General features: G+C 32.8%; 1 protein-coding gene across 6 annotated transcripts in view; it reads left to right on the top strand.

Annotated features, from left to right (window-relative positions):
* Window positions 1-19,384, top strand: part of LOC135839922 (uncharacterized) — a 201,129-nt gene that overhangs the window by 160,902 nt on the left and 20,843 nt on the right. For all 6 annotated transcript variants that reach the window (XM_065356187.1, XM_065356188.1, XM_065356183.1 and 3 more), the window contains 2 exons: window positions 2,251-2,300; window positions 11,417-11,478. In XM_065356187.1, the coding sequence (XP_065212259.1) occupies window positions 2,251-2,300; window positions 11,417-11,478 (112 nt within the window). The remainder of the gene's footprint in view (window positions 1-2,250; window positions 2,301-11,416; window positions 11,479-19,384) is intronic.

The following is a 19,384-nucleotide window of genomic DNA, read 5'->3' as shown; positions in this document are numbered from 1 at the left end:
AGGTGCCATGTTGTTCAAGGAGGGTGAGAGGAAATTCACCTTATGATCGAGAAAATAGAAAAATTTAAGAAAAATTGAAAAGTTGTATGGTTTTTTTCAATTAGAGTCGCAATTTTATTGAAATTATGGGGAGAAAAATTTGTATTTTTTCACTTTTCCATGATGATTCCACCCCTTCAACTCTTTGTCAACCATCCATATGAAAAGTATTGCTGAATTTGTGTTGAGTGAGCTGTGGTTCAAAATCCAACTTTTAAAATCAAATATTGAAATCGTTGTAATTATTTTTTTGAGGGGCAAAAAATCGTGGAAAGTCAATTTTTCTTCTGAATTTTCATAATTTTTCAAGTAATGTTTTCGATAGGTAGATACCTATTTGTCAAATTTTGCCCAACACAAGTTTGCATAAAATATTTTTATTTTATGTTTAATTGTAGGTGTAATCATGTAGCTCCTACCTATCTACCTACCTAGGACCTACATACGGCCACTAATAAATCTCAAGCTGCAGAGAAGTATTTCAGTTGTGAGTGATCATTGCTTGAATTGAATCTTAGAACTCGATTCAGGTGTTTTGACCCATCCAATTCCCATTTTCTAGTTTATAGCAATCCCCTCTCCCTCAACGACCAGCATCCCAATTTTGAAACGAAAAAAATATACATACAAGTAAGTAGGTGGGTACCTACATATATTGAAATATTATCAAAATTTAGGCATAGCCTATAAAAAAAGTTTATCCATTGAATTGCACTCCTGAATTTATAGCAATAAAATTAGTTCAAATACAACTTTTGACAAAACCGACATCAAATCTAATAATGATTCTACTTCATGATCTTGAAGAATTCTGCTCCTCTTCCATTTTGTAGAAGACTACCAAAGTGACGAAGTTATCATTTGAAACTTTTAAAATCTTGCAGCGCATGAAAAATAAAAAAGTCTTTAAAAATCAAAATAATTAGGCACTTATTCTAAAAATGAAAAAAATTATGAAATAAATTGCTCACCTACCCAAGTACCTGTACCTATGTTATGAAGTGTGAGGAATAAGCGTCATAAGTAATTTTGGAACTCTTGTATAGGTAGAATGACCGCACTGTTCGAATATCGAAGTCCCCCCTCCCCCACCCATTTCAATTGGTGAAGTTGATGTTCCTATCTTTAATCTTTAATGTGCATGAGTGTAATGAACCTTTATTTCATTGATAATACTTTTCAAAAATAATTTTGGGCGAGGGAGAATATTATATCGGCACAATATCATGAATTTGGTTATAACATTTTCGTAGACGTCTCTTATATAACTGAGATTTGAAAGAGAAGAGTGTCAGTTTTCAGTTCTTGAAATGAAATTTTCCTTAGAGTCTTCTACTAAAACCGCAAAACACAATTTCTTCAACTTTGTATGTAAATGCATCTTACCATCATTCCTTTTCTCTCTCCCTCTTCAACGGTTATGATTTGTACATATGTGCTTGTAATCATTCTACTCAAAAGAAATAATTCGGAAATTAACGACCTACAATTCAAATTTTTTGTTTAAAAAAATTTTCGTTTTTTTGCTTTTGTTCAAAATCATGACTTTTGTTGTAGAAATAAATGACTTTTTATAGCGACTATGATAGCTTTACGATACTACTTCGTTGAAATTCACCTCTTTGAATCCATTTGAACGAAGAATAAACTTACGGATACCAACTTACAAAACTTGGGGAAAAATGAATTGTCGATTTTTTTATCAACACAGGTAGGAACGGGAACTTTTTCAGAAAGAGGGGGCAAAAAAGTAACAGAGAGAAAAAAAACGTTGAAGATGAAAAGAAAAAAAATCCTCTCCGACGCTTTCTGGCGAGATTTTTACTCGCATTCAGTGTCTTTCCCACTTGTCTTCTTAACCCTCTTTAAGCCTTTTTCCCCCTAGCAAAAAAGAATCATCTATAAATGCGTCCGAAAAGCTATAGTTATACAAGGAACAATGTGGGTAAATAGGCTGGTAGGAAGAATCTGATACTTCCTGTAGATGATATTTAACAGGTCATTTCAGTTTCTTTAATAGATGAAGTGATACCATTGTCAACAGGTGTCGTTCACTGATAGCGTTCCATTTGAATGATTTTAATGCTCGGAATTTGTCAGAAATTGATCCTTTTAGAGATCGTAGGTTATGTAAATTTATCTAGTGCGATAATTTCTATCACTGTAACTTACATTGCCTAATTTATTTGTATTTTCTTCTTTTTTTTTCAGAAGCGAACCTACCAACAAAATGTTGCAGTAGTAATTTCTTCAACTTGGAGGTAAATATTCATTTACGTATATTTTTTTTACAGTACTCGAGTACATACGTAAATTTAACAGAATTATTCTCATACCGAATGATTCTGATCATGATCACAAGATCGAATATTATACTCGGAAGTATCGAATCCAAACTCAATAATAATGTTTTGATTCGAGTATCACTGCCTTGGAATCGAGTACTATGAGAGGATCAGAGATACGCTCCAAGGGATGGAAATTGTCGCACTGCTTGTTGGTACAGCATTGATGATACCGCGCGTGAAAAAAAAATTCAAGAAAAAAATAAGGGGTTGGAAATGCGTTGGTTTAAAAGGAATTTCTACGGGCATATCGCGGCGGCGGTGGCGTTCGCTTAACACGCTATCTATGTTATAGGCACAAGGGTGTCGTTAAGAATTACCCCTTTTACAGATTAAACTAAAAGACGGGATAAAACTTAACATTCGAGGGAAAAGGGAAAACTGTCCTTCGAAAAGAACATAACGATATGTCACTCGAAAAAACGTATAATTCACCTTATTCGAGTTTCCGAAACCTTAGGAATAAATATTTTGCGGACGTAAAGTACCCTTTAAAATTGAACAACTTGGTGGGTATAGTCTAGGTAGAGGTACATTACATTACATAGGCATCTTCCACCTCATCTAAGTTATGTAAGACCGAAGTAAATCGCAAATTTTCCGTTTTTTCTGCGAGAATTTCACCTATAGAACTGAAACGACGTGTATATGTAGGTAGGTACTAGGTAGGTAGGTGTATGTTGAAGTGAAATTGAGTTTAGAAAGTGATCAGACTGTTGATCATGCAGTATATTTTTTTTTGCATAGCGATACAGTTTTGTTGAAAATTGATGAGGTACATATACCTATTCGAGAAGGGAAAAAGGAGAATTAAACGATATGCTTGTGACGTCTAGTAAGTGAAAGATGTGGTTTCAGGTGAGGTTGGCAGCTCATTACCGGAACTTATAATCAAGAAAGCTTCAACCGTAGTTGTAGATTTTAAGGGGAGAGGAATATTCCATAACATCGGAACGCGCCGTAGCTTCTTCTTTAAGATACGTCGTAATTCTCGAAAGTTGCTACGAAAATAATAAACTAAAACTCATTTCAAAAGTAACGTTTCGGAAAGTTTTCATAAACTTTTGAGAAACATTAAGAAACCGTAAAAACCGCGAGACATGGAAATACAATATTTTAGCGAGGTAACTTCGGCTGACGCAAAATAAATTATTATTACACTGTGCACGTATTAAAACGTGCTATGCCCTTGCCGTATTTTTGAAAATTCGTGATTGCTAGTAGCCTTCATTTTTTTCCCTTTTGCTGATTACTTTTTAATAGAATGTGCGTCTCTATTATGAGCATTGAGGAAATTTCGGCCAAGATGAAGAAGACTTCATTTTCTTTATCTGTGCTTACCTTCATATGTGTGTCGTCTGTCTTTTGGTGTTTGAAATAATTAATGGATTTGTTGTTACGGTTATTAAGGGTCACTCGTGACGATTATAAGATGCCAAATGGGCTTTGGTTGAAAAAGACACAATTAAATAAGCCTAATATCAATTCCCTTATTTTCATCATTTGATCAAGGCAGAGAAAATCTGCAAAAATAATCAAAAAGTTAACAAAAAATGGTAAAAGTCTGGCTTTGGTAAATTTTTTCATATGATTGTGATGGTCTGTGAAGTGATTTTGTTGCCAAAATTACGAATTTTTGTCTACATAATGTAGGTAACTTTTTTGTCATTCGGGTATGCTCTTTTATGGACATGATGTTGAGTAGGTACACTTCTTCAGATCAACACTGAATATGAGTGGGAGACAGCATGGGAGGAAGGAAGGAAGGAAGGAAGGGAGGGAGGGAGGGAGGGGGTAAAAGTTCGAAGAACTCAAATTTGATGCTCTTCAAAGGGGAAAAGATGCATGTGTTGTGTATTAGAATGTTGAGGCTTTAATCGAGATCGATGAAATTAAATTGGAAATATTATTTTTTGAAGGAAAATTGTCATGAAAATATTCGATGATAAAAACCTTGAGATTTTTTTAATGATGGGCTAGCTAATTCATCCGTGCAATTATGTAATTTTTCCAAGCAGTTTATTCTTCAGAAATGTCAAAAATTGCCAGGCTTGAAAATATTTGATTTAAAAAAAAGTTCCAGCAGAACAGATTGAATAAATGATAAGGAAATTTCAAAGAGTCAAAGAACAGTTGACCTATTCGTCCAAGACTTCATTCTAGCTAAAAATTAAAATCCAAGCTTTTCATTCTAAATGACTTTTTTTTTTTTCGTCAATTGAATCAAAAGAGGAAAATTGAAGATCTCTTGAAATGTGACATGATCTTCACGGCTACAAGTTGAAAAAAAAATGTCAATCAATTGTAGACATCAAATTGGAAATTGAATTGTTTTTTATTTAATGAAATATAATTGTTGGAATCTACTCAGCAAATCCAGAAATTTTCTCTCTGATTCAAAAAATGTTTTCCCATTTGTGAGCTATTCTGTGAGTTTGATTTTTCAGATACCAAATTTAGCGGAAAATGATTTTCATGTAGATGCATTGCGATTTATGTTGCCTTTCGTGTCAAACGATTTCAATTGACATTTTTCTATTAGTTATTCTCGTTATTTTCATCTTAACAGTTTGAAAACTATTCAACTAAATGTTTTTTTCTCATATTTTGAGTAGTTCACTGAAAGAAGATGGTAATTTCAAAGAATATTCAAAATTAAAATAGAGTCGTTTGTTAGTTTAATTTCAGAGGCTTCGAGTCCGAATTTTGACTTGTTTTTTCAATTCAAATTTTGACATTCCTGTGCTCTAAATTATTAGAGGAGAAGGTACAAATATGGACCCCCTCTAGCTTTTTGGCTTTAAAGGGTAGAAAAAATTATCAATTTTTTTTTTTCGAGTATACCATTTGAAAGGCCAAAGACTCTAGTATATTGTGTAAAAAAAAATTGTTTTGCTGAAAACTCACGGAGAAATTTGAAATTTAGAAAAGTGACATAAAGTGGTACAAATATGGACTCAGGTACAAATATGGACCCCCTCAAAAAATGAATAAAAATTTCAGAAAATTGTACAAAAATTTATTTAAAGATGTTTTTCGATGCTTTGGACTTGTCTTCTTTTCTCGGTATTCTAAAAACCATTGAATCAAAATTAGATGGAAAAAAAATTGAGGGGTCCATATTTATACCCATGCAAAAAATTGGCTAAGTTGATGAAAAATGAAAAAATCATGGTCTCATTTTTGACACTTTGGACTTGTCTTCTTTATAATAACACTTTTCTCGACATTCTAAAAAATATTGAATCAAAATTAGGTAAAATAATTTAGGGGTCCATATTTATACCCATGCAAAAAATCGGCTCAGTTTATGAAAAATGAAAAAAATTATGAAAATCAGTTGAAGTAAAGACAAATATAAAAGTATATTTTGAAAGTACTCATTGTAAACTACTTACTTCGCTAATAATTTTTTTTCCAAACTTTATTTGAAGTTGATGAATTACCGAATGAAAAACTTGTAAAATTTTCCATTAGGAAGAAAATAATGCACAAAAAAAACCAATTGCTGATGAGAGACACCCAAGTAGATGCATAGATCCGAAATAAGTACTTGGATCATCGATACTACACTACTAGTATAATTTTTAGTACTCAGCATGACCGTAGCGCTAGTATTTGTACACTAAACCAGGGGGGGGGGTCCATATTTGTACCTGGGTCCATAATTATACCTTCTCCTCTACTTATAGGTCAAACATTTCCAAAATTTTTAGATTTTTCAAAAAATAAACTAAAAAAATTTTGTTGGAAAAAAATTATGTACCTAGCCAGTAGCCACTTTTTTGAGATGTTTGTCCACCTGCTCCCTCATGGGGCCCAATCGACCTATACAAATTTCATATATGTATTTGTATGTACCTCAGAAAAAGACTATAATAAATTTTGAGCTGTCATAAATTCCTGAAAAAAATCACCGAAAATTGGAAAACCACTTCGACTTTCGAGTATTTTCAAATTTGAACTTTTTCTCCATCCAAATTACCATTTGTTCAACTCTTCGTGAGACTGCTTTTCAGCTTGGATCAGTCCCTGTTTGCCCTTTTCAAGCGATGTTGTGGTGAAACAAAAATAACAATTAGGGGTATAAGAGCAGAGGCTGCAATTTGAAATATTACCAATTTTATTTGAAAACGAGGTACATATCGCTTGAATTTTTTCACCTTCACCTCTCGAGGCGATGATAATGGTAACGATGACAGATAAATCAGTGCAATGTAATTTGAGCGATACCATTGCCATTTTTTAAACAGGTTATCAGCAATTCTCATGTAAGTTTCAATGATTTACGCACGTGTGATGAGAAAAAGACAAATTTTCAAACTTACGTGATATTGTTGTCAAGGGTATAACTACATACAAGTACGTGTGTAGAACAAGATGGTTACGTAAACAGCATTAATACTCGTCGGATTTCTGTTTTCATTTGTTATTTTGTAAAAAAGTTTCTCTTAAAAAGAAACGAAGAAAGAAAGAAAGAAATTTGTAATACGTCTCGTTTGTAACGTTTTCGATCTTAAATGAGATATTTCTCGTGTTCGCGTGTATAATTCTGTTTTGTGGATGTTTTGGATGTATGTATACGCTGATTGCTTCTTAGCGGGGAGCCAATATTTAGGGTGATAGGCTTCAACCACAAAACATTCGTAAAGGCTGACAATAATCTGTTTTACAGATTTGTTTTTCATTTCTTATTTCTTCTTGTAATTCTGTACGTAGGTAGGTATAAGAAAATGCACACTGTAGTCGAACAGTTTTCTTTAATTTATTTTAAACGACGAAGCTTTTCTACCTGCGCCTGCCAGTTTTCCTAGAACAAACGTGTCGTCGTTCAACGTTGGTAATTTTTTTCATCTCATTAAAAAAGTACCTATGAATCATTAGATATGGTTATAGAACTGGAAAATAAGTCCCAATTTCTTGTACACTAGAGACCGCAACGTGTAATTTAGCAGCATTAAAAGGGCATATACGTTGTTTATATTTCTTTACCTACGTACGAAGGTGTCTTTTTAACGGTTGGTTTATTTAAGTGGGCACAACTGCCCTCTCAGGAGATGCTTTTCACTGTTTCCTTTCAAGATCTTTTTCGTGTTTTTCGTTACATTAGAAAGTAGATGTAGAAAATTTTGTATTGTTGACCCTTCGAAAGTTTCTTTTTGCTTGAAAATAAAGCCGAGTTAAGTGCGACAAAAAATGTCAAACAATTCATTATTTTCAAAACAAAACATTATTTCTACGTTAAAAAATTATTTCACTATAAAAATACCTAACTTGGTGCGGTTTCATCTTATATTTTTATTTAGGTAAGTTGAAAAGGAGCTCATTTTGAAAGACAGAATATCTTATTATATGGCAATACACTTGCCTAAGTAGGTGTGTCTTATTGAATGGACCAATTTGAGTGATAAATGCGGGAATTTAAATGTAATTACGTATCTCTGGCTCGAATAATAATTACGTTCGGTAATTTATATTAGGAAACGTCTCGAATTAACAGAAAATTAAGGCTAATTATTCTATTACAAATGTCACGCACGTACGTTTGAATTATTTTGCGACTGCTTCAGGCTTCAGATTGATTATAAATGTAGAATTTCCGCGCCGATTTAGACGATTTTCCAGTTTATCCGCGTTAGTGGTTCTTACATCAAAATTTTCGCTGCAAAGGTTAGAAACGACGAGTCGACGTTACATTCTTCAAAATAGCTCGCATACAGGGTGATTCAAAAAAGGTTGTGAATTTCACTCTAAAACAATACGTAATAGATGCCTAATTATTACTTTCTAAATTGGTAATATTTTCTGTTGAAAATTCATGTTTTTACCCCAAACTTGAGGATTCAGAAATTTCCTGAAAACTCTAAAACGACTGAAAACGTTCACCAGCTATTTTCAAGGGGGGAGGGGGAGGAGCGTTGAAAATACGTTGAAAAACAATTTTGGCTTTCCACTCCAATTTTACCAGAAGTCGATTTCTTTTGGGGAAATTGCAGGCCTTTGAATTAGCGTTTCATTTTGTTCTTTTGTTTTTTGAAATTATAAAACACTCTTAAAAGAGTACCACCTTCGTGAGAAAAATATCCATTTCTACGAATAAGACCTTTTACAAATTAAATAACGACTGTTTTGGAACTACCGGTGCTTTGTCCATCTGTTAAGAAGTAGGTAGGTATTCGATAAGAAAATGTTTTGTAGAAAAACTTCAGAGGGCGCATATGTTTTCCAACATTCATAATGCGAACAAACTGCTCTCTCTTTTATTACAAATGCAAAATTTCCCATTCATATTCAAAATTTTATATATCCTTGATTCAGTTATGACGACAAAATTAGAAGTACGGAGAAAGAGACGCCGAAGCGATTTTCAGTAAGGGTTTACAGACCCTTATTCGCAGTCTTAACCACTAATTTATTCCGATTCCCTTCGTTTGTCTCCCCTGTTGATACTACTTATGGCAAAATTATTCCTTCAGTCAGCATAGACTCTGATTTGATTTCGCTTATAATAATAGACCTGTCAAACAAATACAAGAAAGCCACTTTCATTTTCTCATTGGATTGTGGTTACGTAAGGACCTATACGGCACCTCTATATACTACCTACCTACCTATGTGTATTCCATATGGAAATAGTAATTTGTTTTTCCTCATTCTTTACAAATTTTTCTAGTATTAATGACGAAATAACTCGATAAACGCTAGCGAGAATTGTTTGCGTTAAAGTTACCAAAAAAAGGCAGGCGAGGGGACGATTCGAGGTGGCAAGTGGCGAACGAAGAAGTCAGGAGCAGCGTATCATCAATATAACTATCAATCATCTGCTGTCGCTTAACAATCTGACACCAAACTTTGCATACGTACCAAACAGGAAATTGAAATTCTAAATCCTTCGGTTAAACATTAACAAAATTCCTGCGTTATTTTCAAAGCTTAAAATATCGTTAACTACTCGAAAAGCACACCTTTTCGTAAGAGGTCTCAAATAAATGATTAACAAACGACAAATACACGCGAAATTCGCCTCCCCCGTTCGTAAATGTCCTCATTTTTCAAGTCGAATGATGGAATTCCTTCGATGGATTTGAAAACGCCGGTGAAATCGTATTGTAAAGAATACCTATCTCAATACTCGTGTCAGCATCAGAGGACTCACTAGAGGGTAAAAGAGGAGATTTTTTTAAACATTTGTAAAATCTTTCGAAAAAGCTAAAAAAATGAAAAGTTGGGAAATTGTGGTATTATATTCTTTTATATAATATGAAAAATATGTTATTTATTGTTGCATGAATTTCTGATCCTGTTGACATGAATCCGATTTAATTTCTTACATGGAAGTTAGATTTCGCGGCTTTCCGGTTGGCGCGTGTTTTTTTTGTGTGTTGGAAATTCTGCTCGTCTGAAAAATCATTGTATAGTAAAAAAGTTTCAGATATACGTTTGACAAGCTAAAAACAGTACGGTGTTGTTTTGGAAGAGCACAATTCTGTCACTGTCGCAAATTCATCCATATTAAGAAAAGTGACCTTTTGACGATAATAATGTGAAAAATTTCGAGTGTTATTTTTGATGGTTATCGTTGAATAATAATGCGCCGCCATAAGACGTATTGCTCTCTGGAGAACGTCCGAAAATGATGTATTGTGGTTAAGCTGAACCAATCCATCACGGAGCCGATGAAGTAAACTGGAGTACGGTTTTCACTTATATACCGTGTGATTGTCAATGTGTAAAACAGAAACACCAGTCAACATTTAGCGAACGAAACATAAAATAACCGCTATGGTGATGTAACAAATTGGCTGTGGTGTTGCATTTAAAGCCTCGTCTTTTTCAAAATCGGTCCTATGCAAAAGGCGATCGTGTTGGTGAGAATTGTTCGATTCGTTTATCGGTACCTCTACCTCACTTCGAATATGTTTTCATTTTGTCGAGATACTCGTCAGTATTGTACCAATAACACATTAGCTCGATTGTCTTTTTTACGTATTTCATGGAAATCATGACCCTCTAACTCCCTACAGAAAAATGTGAAAAAAATCCTGCTTTATTTTCATAATATCGAAAAAGGCGGAATATTTTTTCATGACCATAACATATTCTATGCGAAAAAGTTGGCTAACGGAAAAGGGAGAATTCTTAAAATCAACATAAACTCGTAGGTAGTCGTTGGTAGTTCCTTGCTACTTTCCTTCTTTACCTACACCTTTAGCCTGGCGTCATATTGTAACCCTTCCTAAAGCCCATTAATCATGTTCCAACAAATTATGTGCGATATTTTTTTCGTATTTTGTTGCCGCAGAAAGTAATTACTGTATATTTCTTTTTCAAAGAGTTTTACTCGGTTTGACAATCGAACGGTATCCAATTTAATCACTTTCGGGGTATTCATCAGTCAGGCTTTCAGTCTCGTGGAGCTGCTTGTTGTATGAGCATTTTGAAAATTAAACGAAAAAATTAGATTATGCATCTGCTTTGCTGTAAGGTTTGGGTTTTTTTCAATTTGAAAAAATGCACTCGTCATGAGTAAAAAACAATCGAAAATTTTAATTTTTCTGATGTAGCAACTATATTTTGAGTTGATATTAGTCTGGACATGAATTTTGGCACGATGCCCCCCCCCCGAAAGGGAGGTCAGTGGCTCTCAATAAAATGGATCGATTCAATTTTTTAGTTAAAAAATTGCAAAACATAAAAAAATTGACAAATTTTTCGGTCGAAAAAATTCCAAAATTTTCATTAAATAACCCTTGGTAGTATCTAATATTGCATGCCTGCAAGTTTGAAAAAAATCACTTTGAACCCGCCAAGAATAGAAATTTTAAACTGAATTTGAAGTTTGATCCCTCCTGAAGGGTTAGGGCAAGCCAAGAGAGTTTTCTGGAAATTTTCTCACTGGGGCTTTACACCACGAGGAACAACTTCCACTGATTAATTTCACAGTTCGAGGACAAGACAATTTCACTTTAATTTTTTGCTGCAGTCGTATATATAATATTAATTATATGTTTCTTCTTATTTTTATGTTGCAGAACCAACTTAACAATTTTGCTAATGTAATTGATCAAGGAAGACTCAGCGCACAATCGAATAAGTAAGAAATATGTACTTGATTTTGCTTCACAAATTACGAGTATATATGCATATTTTTTCGTTTCAAAAAAAAAAAAAAATAACACCATAACACATTGAAACATTTCAAAGAACGTAACCATTTTAACATTACATTGTTTTTATTCGATAAATTAAGCACGTTATTTATTCGATTACGTGGAGAATTGCGTTCGTTTCGATTTACTAAATTCGGTATAAATGGGTACGTGAGGTTTCATCGTGCATCTTTCATTGCATAAGTGAACGGGTCACTAAAGTTTATGTATTTCCCATTGTAAATCATTACAAATTAGCCTATGTATCTTTTTGAAATCCCTTTACGCCTGTACGTAAAAATGTACTCCGCACTGTTGACTTGATTTGGAAATGGGGCTGGAGAATATACCCCTAAGTTACGAACAAAAGAAACAGGAAATTTCTGAAAATTTAAAGAAGATTTTTTACTTCTGTAAAAAAGCCATAAACTTTATTAATGGGAACTGCTTTTCCTGGTTTAAGAACTTTCTTCCTCTCTTTCCACCAATTCTATTTTTAACCGCTTTTCCTCTACACCGCGCTTATCTATAGTGTTGCGGAGCGTTCCTGCGTTTTCTTATTTTCTTCGTATCTTTAATGTCCCCTGCTCGGAGCCATTTATGTATTAATCAAATATTCCTCAGTCGTGTAACATATGCGTTTAATCGTTAACTCGAGTACGGGTATTAGTTATCGCTTTGAACGAAATAAAATAAGGAAGTATGATTGAAAAAGTAAACAAACTGCGATGTGTTTTTGTAAAATTTTCAATGTTTAAAAAAGTCGAATTGCGAGAAATATAGGCTATGGTAGGTACGTAATTGATTTGCTCTGAGCAATCTAACATTATATAAACAACTTGATATTTAATCGAAAGGGTTTCGTTTCTAGTATAGGTGTACTTACTTAGATTATATTCCTATTTTCACCCACTTATACCTACCTAGATACTTTTCGTTTCGTAAAATTTTCGAGTTTCTTTCGAAAATAATCGTACTGGGTGAAAAGTACGTCGATTTGTTTGAATTTTATTCAATCATATCTTGAAAAATATTCTACCTACACAAAAAAAATTGTATCGCGATTTACATTTTAAAAAACAAAACGAAAAAAATTCAGATAGGTACAAAGATATAGGTATATTCACTGCTTACTAGTGTATATGAAACGGTTGGCAAAGCGGAGTGTGACCTTAGAAAATCGGCAGCTTCTTTTGGTGCTTGATTTATTATACGAAAACCCTTATACAAAAACTCGAGTTAAGATATTGCCTGTTTGATTTATAAACCCGAAGTAAGTAGTATAAGATTACCGTGCTGTAGAGAATGCTCGGTCCGCAAGTGGTACAAACACAATTTAATCGAGATTTTCTGATATCATGTAGAAAATGTACGTAGTCGAAACTTGTATCAGACGTTTCAGGTATGAAGGATTTATTGTAAAGTTCTTTTTCGATAAATCGAGCTGAAATTTTCTTTTTGCTGTATAAACTTACATGTCGTTTTTGTAAACCATTGTTACAAAGTTGCCATTGAAAAATACGAATTAAATAGTAGATAAAAATTTACAAGTAACGTTGTTCGATTTCCATGCAAAAGTAAACGTAGGCAAGTTTGTTTGAATGTTAAGTTAAATAGTTAGTTCGTTTTCGTAGACTTATTTTCAATTTAGAAAATCAACAAGATTTAAAGAAAAATTTTCAATGAATTCATGTTGAGTGATTTCACATGTGCTTAATTTGATTATACGGATTTTAAATTGCATCTCTACCATAACTAGTTAAGTACACATATAGGTATAACTATTTAATGATCATTCAATTGAGTGATGAAGTTATGTAGGTCTTACGTTCAGTTTCATCTGATCTTTATATGATCTCATATTTTATTTTGGCAAAATAATAGGTATTAAATTAAATTGAAACGATTTTTAATAAAATTTGGTTTTTAGAAATAAATAGGTACCTGCCTAATAAAGATTGATCAAAACTACTCACATCCGAACAAAATCTATACAATTTAAAAAGGATCTTTGCAGCCACACAAAATGTAAAAATCGGTTGATTTTCATTAATGAAAGTTTTCATTTCCAAAAAAAACAATCAGTTTTTTCCATGTAAGCACATGCCTTCAGATATAATTTTTGATGATGTCCGGAGCCATAATAATTACTGCTTATATTCAACAGAAAAGGTTAGGATAGGTTAAGGTTCCTTCCTCTCTCATTCGATTGAGAAGCTCGTATTTTTGTGATGCCAGTGCCATGACAACGAATTTTTCTGAAAGCTCATCACTATAAACCCAACTTACAAGCCATTAACAACATTCACGGGCACCTAGTTCCAATAGGTATAATGTTTCAGATACATATCAGTGTAAATATATAAGTAAATCATACCTATCGGTGATTCGACTATATTCACCTATGCACAAATATATCCCGAATGCAAATCCAATTCAACATTCTTAAAAAGTATCCGAATTCTTTAAGAAAAAAAATACCTACATAACTATTTCGCCGAAACATAGAAAAGTAAATATGAATAAAGAATAAGGCTAGAATTGACAAAAGGACAGGTAATCTGAAGTGTTTGCTAACAATATCAAGGATGACTTCATTACAGAAAGGTATCCCATATTTACATAAGGGGAAAGCAGTTTTTGTCGCTTTATCTTGAGATTTTATTCTGTTTTCCCTGGTCCGTCCCTCATTTCCGTAGGCGTTAGAAGTCATGGGGTCGTTGAATTTATAGCCACAAGGGTGAAACAGCCAAGAATTACTCCTAAAACGTCGAGATTAAAGTACTTTTGCGATGTAGACGCACATAAACTACAACGGCGAAGGTTTTGTTTTTCTATGTGTGTGCGTATTTTTTTTTTTTCGTTTTTTGTTCTTTTTTTCATTTCTTTCTTCTTTCCGCATAGCTTCACTTAAAGACATTATCACACCTTGTAAATCTTCATCTCTTTTATTTATAACAAGTTTATACTATTTTTAACTACCTCAACGGACTAATTCTTTTTCCTGTGTGTTTGTTTTTTTCTTAGTCTTTTTTTTGTTTTTAGTTTTTAATAATTTTTGTAAAAAAAAAAAATGAAACGAAGTCGTTAAGAAACATTTTTAATGGAGAATATTTTTCAACGTTCGTTTGAAAAAAGAAAAAAAATAATACCACGTACTTACCTATCTATATGATTTTATGAAAATATTATTATAAAATAAATGAAAGATTAAAATGCTAACAACCACATACGAAAAACGTGAAAAATGTAAAGTTTTTCTCGTGTTTTCTCACGCTAATAGGTTTTAAACTACGATTAAACTGCTAGTAGTATTACTACAATAATTTTAGTTTTCCTCTTTCGAATAAGTAGGTACCTAATTGTATAAACATTCTGGTGTTGGAAAATACCCGCGAGGTTACGTTTATGAAATTGCATAATCTTACCACTATAGATACCCATTGTTAGTATACCTACCTAACCCATATGCGCATAATTTTCTCGAATTATATCCTCGCAATCAACAGTGCGTCATTTACGCAGTATAATTACTATTCAGGTTCTTTAAACTCATCCTGGAGTAAAAAATTACCTTATTTTTGTGGGTAATTTTTTCCTCGAAAGTTATGAAATGAAAATCGAGTTATCATAAGGAAAAAATGTTGCTATTCGAGTTAAAAATTTGTTCGGAAAATTGTATAAGTAACAGAGAGAAAGGTATAAAACTATTTTTCAGCATTTTTGGTTGAAAATTCACTTTTCGAGTTTGAGAAATGCTTTAGCAAAATTTTTAGAAGAAATCATCTTGAGTAAAGTTGAAAATTTAAAAATTATTTTTCAAAATTATGTGAAATGTTTGTTAAAACAGCGTTGAAATATTGTAAAAAATTGCTAGAAATCCAGCAATAAAAACTGTGTAAAATGGTTTTTAAAACACCATAAAGCACTGATCAAAAGGAAAACATTCCAAGTGTTTGATGAAAATTCAATTTTTTCCTTGAAGGTAAAAGCTTTGTGCTTATTATACGATTTAATCTACTTGTGAGACGTGAGTATTGTTGGAATAGTTCTTGTTAAAATTTCAGGAAATGCTTCATTTTTACATTTTTTTGTTCTGTTTTTTCGAGATTTTTCGGCACTCTATACCGAGTAGCACAATTTTTTCGTGTTGTATTTTTTTAATTGACTTATTTTTCGAATTTTTCATCTTGTTGATTTTTCTCATAATTTGATTGTTTTTGCTTCTTGAATAATTTTTTGAGCTTCATCAAATTTTCCAAAATTATCAAACTCAAAATTCAAGTTTTTTTTTATTATTATCGAATTTATCAACATTTCTAAATTTTTTCAACGTGACAAAATTCTAAAAAATTGTGAAATTCACCAAAATTATTTCAAAACTGTAGATTTTTTTGAAAATTGTCGACATTTTTTTCGAGGAATTCACGTTTACATTATTTTGGTGTTTGATTTTACTTCTTGTTATACAAAATGTTGTACATATAAGCTATAGCATGAGCAGCTTCAGAAAATTCATGGAAAAAGCTCTTGATGACCTTATACTGTGTTGATCAGCTTCTTTTATACAACCATTTTCATCTTTTTTGATTTTTCTTTCTATTCAACGTGTTACAATGTATGTATCATTTTTGATATATGTTACCGTTGTCTACTCAACATAAATTAAGTATAAGCACCACTTTTCGTAAGCATATTCCATTGACCTGGTTTTCTCCTCCCCCACTTTTCCTCTTAAAAAATTAATCTAGTGGGTAGTGGGAAAATAACAGAAAAAAACTATCAAGCACTGCTCACACCACAAAAACAATTTAAAGTCACTTACGAGTAGTCAAGTAGATACAATAAAAAAATAAATGTGCCTATTGTAAGGTCTTAATACAAACGTATAAAATTTTCGTGCAGACGTCAAATGAAATGCTTTTTGTAAAAATATCATTAAGTATGTCATTTCCTGTCAGGTACATAGTACATTAGGTACATAACTACCTGCTCGAGCCTTTTTCACGAACTTCCTAAATTAAACGACGATGCAACGCAACGCACGCAGAAGCAATCGAGCTTATTATCAAAGTCCAAAAAGTCGTATAAAACGTTTCGATCGAAAGCTAATTTGCGAATTGAAATAATTAACGATATGGGAAAATGATTTTAAAAAAAAAATGAATTTTCTTTTTATTAATATTTTCTACAATACAAAGCAATAATTTATGGTGAAAAAATGGGGTAACGAAATTAAATTAGAAAAAAAATAAAACGAAGATGCCATAAACGGGATAAAAAGTATTCTTTGCAGTACCGAGTAACATTCCAATTTGGCTAGAAATAGTAATTAAAGCGTTAATTTTTTGCGAGTTTTCCTCAGTCGTAATTCACCACACTGATATCTGCCGCTCGTTGTAACCCTATCGTAACTTAAAAATGTATTTTCCGGCGGCGCCTTTGTTTTTTAGTGAAATAAAAATAAGGGTAACTTGTCTGTTGTTCTTTCTATCAACCCTTGATAACACAAAATTTAACTTCGACAAAGGATCGTTTCAACGACGATGTCGGAAACTCGCAAGTTAGTATAGGTATAAGGTAAACCCGGGTAAGATGGCCATGTTTTGCCAAAACCGCTCTGGAGTCAACAGAAATTGTCCGATTCTACTTTTTTTTTTTTTTAAATAAACCTAAGTTATCCCTCTACAACTTCCCTTAATTGAAAAGTGGTTTGGTGAACTTATTCATATAAAAAAAAAAGAAATTCGAAAAGTTGATTTTTGGGCTCTCAAAAAAGTACCCGGGAAAGATGGCCAACCCACCCAGGGTAAGATGGCCATCCCATAAAAGTGATTAAAAATGCAAATAAATTAACAAAATCAAGTTTCGGGGTTTTTTATTACCTATATTTAAATTTAATAACTTGAGAAACTTGCATTTTGTTAATTTATTTGCAATTTTTAATCATTTTTACAGCGAGGTGGAAATTTTAGCCCAAATGGGGTACAGATTCCAACTATTTATCATAATCTATCTTATTTTTATAGGATTTTCTTTTTTTATAGCTGTAAAATAACACAGAGACATGTATTACGATCACGGAGACATGTACTAGATCGATTAATTTATTTTCAGCGTGAATTTAACACGTAAAGCATATGGCCATCTTCCCCCTGGCCATCTTTCCCAAATGACACGGTCACGTATTTTTGATTCTGGTGACTCTGTGAAGTCTTGAAATGACTAAAACTTTATATGAAAATGAAGCTGAGAGTTCTAGGTTTCGAATGATATATGAAATATTTACTTATCACTTCGTTAAATACGTTTTGGCAACGATAATAAAAATCCGAAATTCTTCTTTTGGCAAAAAAATTAGCCTTAAAATGTTATTAACACTTCTCACACAGACACAAATGAAGTACTGAAATTTTTTTTATGTCTGGTATGTTCTTTTGTTATGAGGAATAAAATATATTTTTTGCAGCGCGATCCGCCGTCCCATATTCGAGTAATGGCCCCCTGGCCATCTTACCCCGTTGGCCATCTTACCCGGGTTTACCTTAGTGCTTCTACATATACGTACGAGTATATGTGTGTATAATATGTTACAATGCAGTTTTCAATGCTTTTTGGACATGTTGATTAATTTTTTCTCGTCTGAGTAATTCGATAGGAAGCTGAGCTTGGATATACGAGTACGATAAGTGCCACGAGATGGGAGAAAGTATACATGCATTTATGAACTTGGTATTTTTAAAATTTTACTGGGTCAATTTTTTCGCAAAAAAATGTACGCAAGTATATTATACCTACAATCTGCCTAACCAATTAGAGGTAAAAAATATCAAATTCAAATTTTTAAACTAGTATCCCTCTTTTCGGTTGAAGTTATCGGTCTCGATGCTGTCATCATGAATAGGGAAATCACTATCTTTGGCGAATAATATGTTTACGTCGTTACAGAAAAATAATTCCTCATTTTTCATTCGAGAGAATCCATCAGAAAAAAATATCCCTATACGTGGACAAATACGAGTAAACATAATATGGAAGTGGTGGCCGGGTGACAACACCTTAATGAAACCGTGACGCTTTCCTATTGCCCATAATCTCAGATTGTCCAACGTCCGCACTCTTATTTTAAAATCATTTCGATGTCTACGTCTACATTAATTACAGTAGGGAAAAATGCAACCCCTTTTGGTATGCCAAGTTTTTATTTTTTCGTTTTCCATAATTCCCTTGGAAAAAATACCTTTCATGATTAATTAATTGTAACGGAAACCCTCTTTTACGATGCAACAAAATGAAAATGAAAGCTGAGGCTGTCTTATATTTTTTATTGGAGCAGGTTCCGGTGTCGGTATTGTGTTAATTAGTGGCAGAATTTTTCAGACGGAGCAAAAAATCATTGCAAAAATCAAATCGTAGTATTCAGTTTTTAATTTTTTCCCTCTCTATTCCATTAAAAATGCAAAACTTAATTGCCACTCTGTAACTTGAGACCGGTTCAGATTTGAAAGGCGGTTTTAGATCTTGTTTTTTATGCCATTTTGCAATTTTTCATCGCCATAAGTTCAATTTCACGAATAGAAATTTGATAATTGATCAATACTGTCCAAGTATGGTAGAGATGTTTTGAGAATAAGTGTAAATGAGAAAGTTGTTCAAAAATGTTAAGCTTGAGGCAATTTCCTCAGAAAAATACGTATTGAACATTTTGAATTAGAAAAATCACGTGGTAGGTAGAGGTACATTTCTCGGCTTTAACCTCAGTTGTTTTATAATTTTTTCAGAGTTTAAAACGAATGAGTATCCTACCTACCTAAAAATTTTCAATTTATATTTCCATCTGTTTTCATTGTG

Source organism: Planococcus citri, chromosome 3, assembly GCF_950023065.1.
Source record: "Planococcus citri chromosome 3, ihPlaCitr1.1, whole genome shotgun sequence".
Classification (NCBI taxonomy): domain Eukaryota; kingdom Metazoa; phylum Arthropoda; class Insecta; order Hemiptera; family Pseudococcidae; genus Planococcus; species Planococcus citri.
Note: the sequence above shows the minus strand (reverse complement) of the source record. Positions and strands in the feature narration are given on the sequence as shown.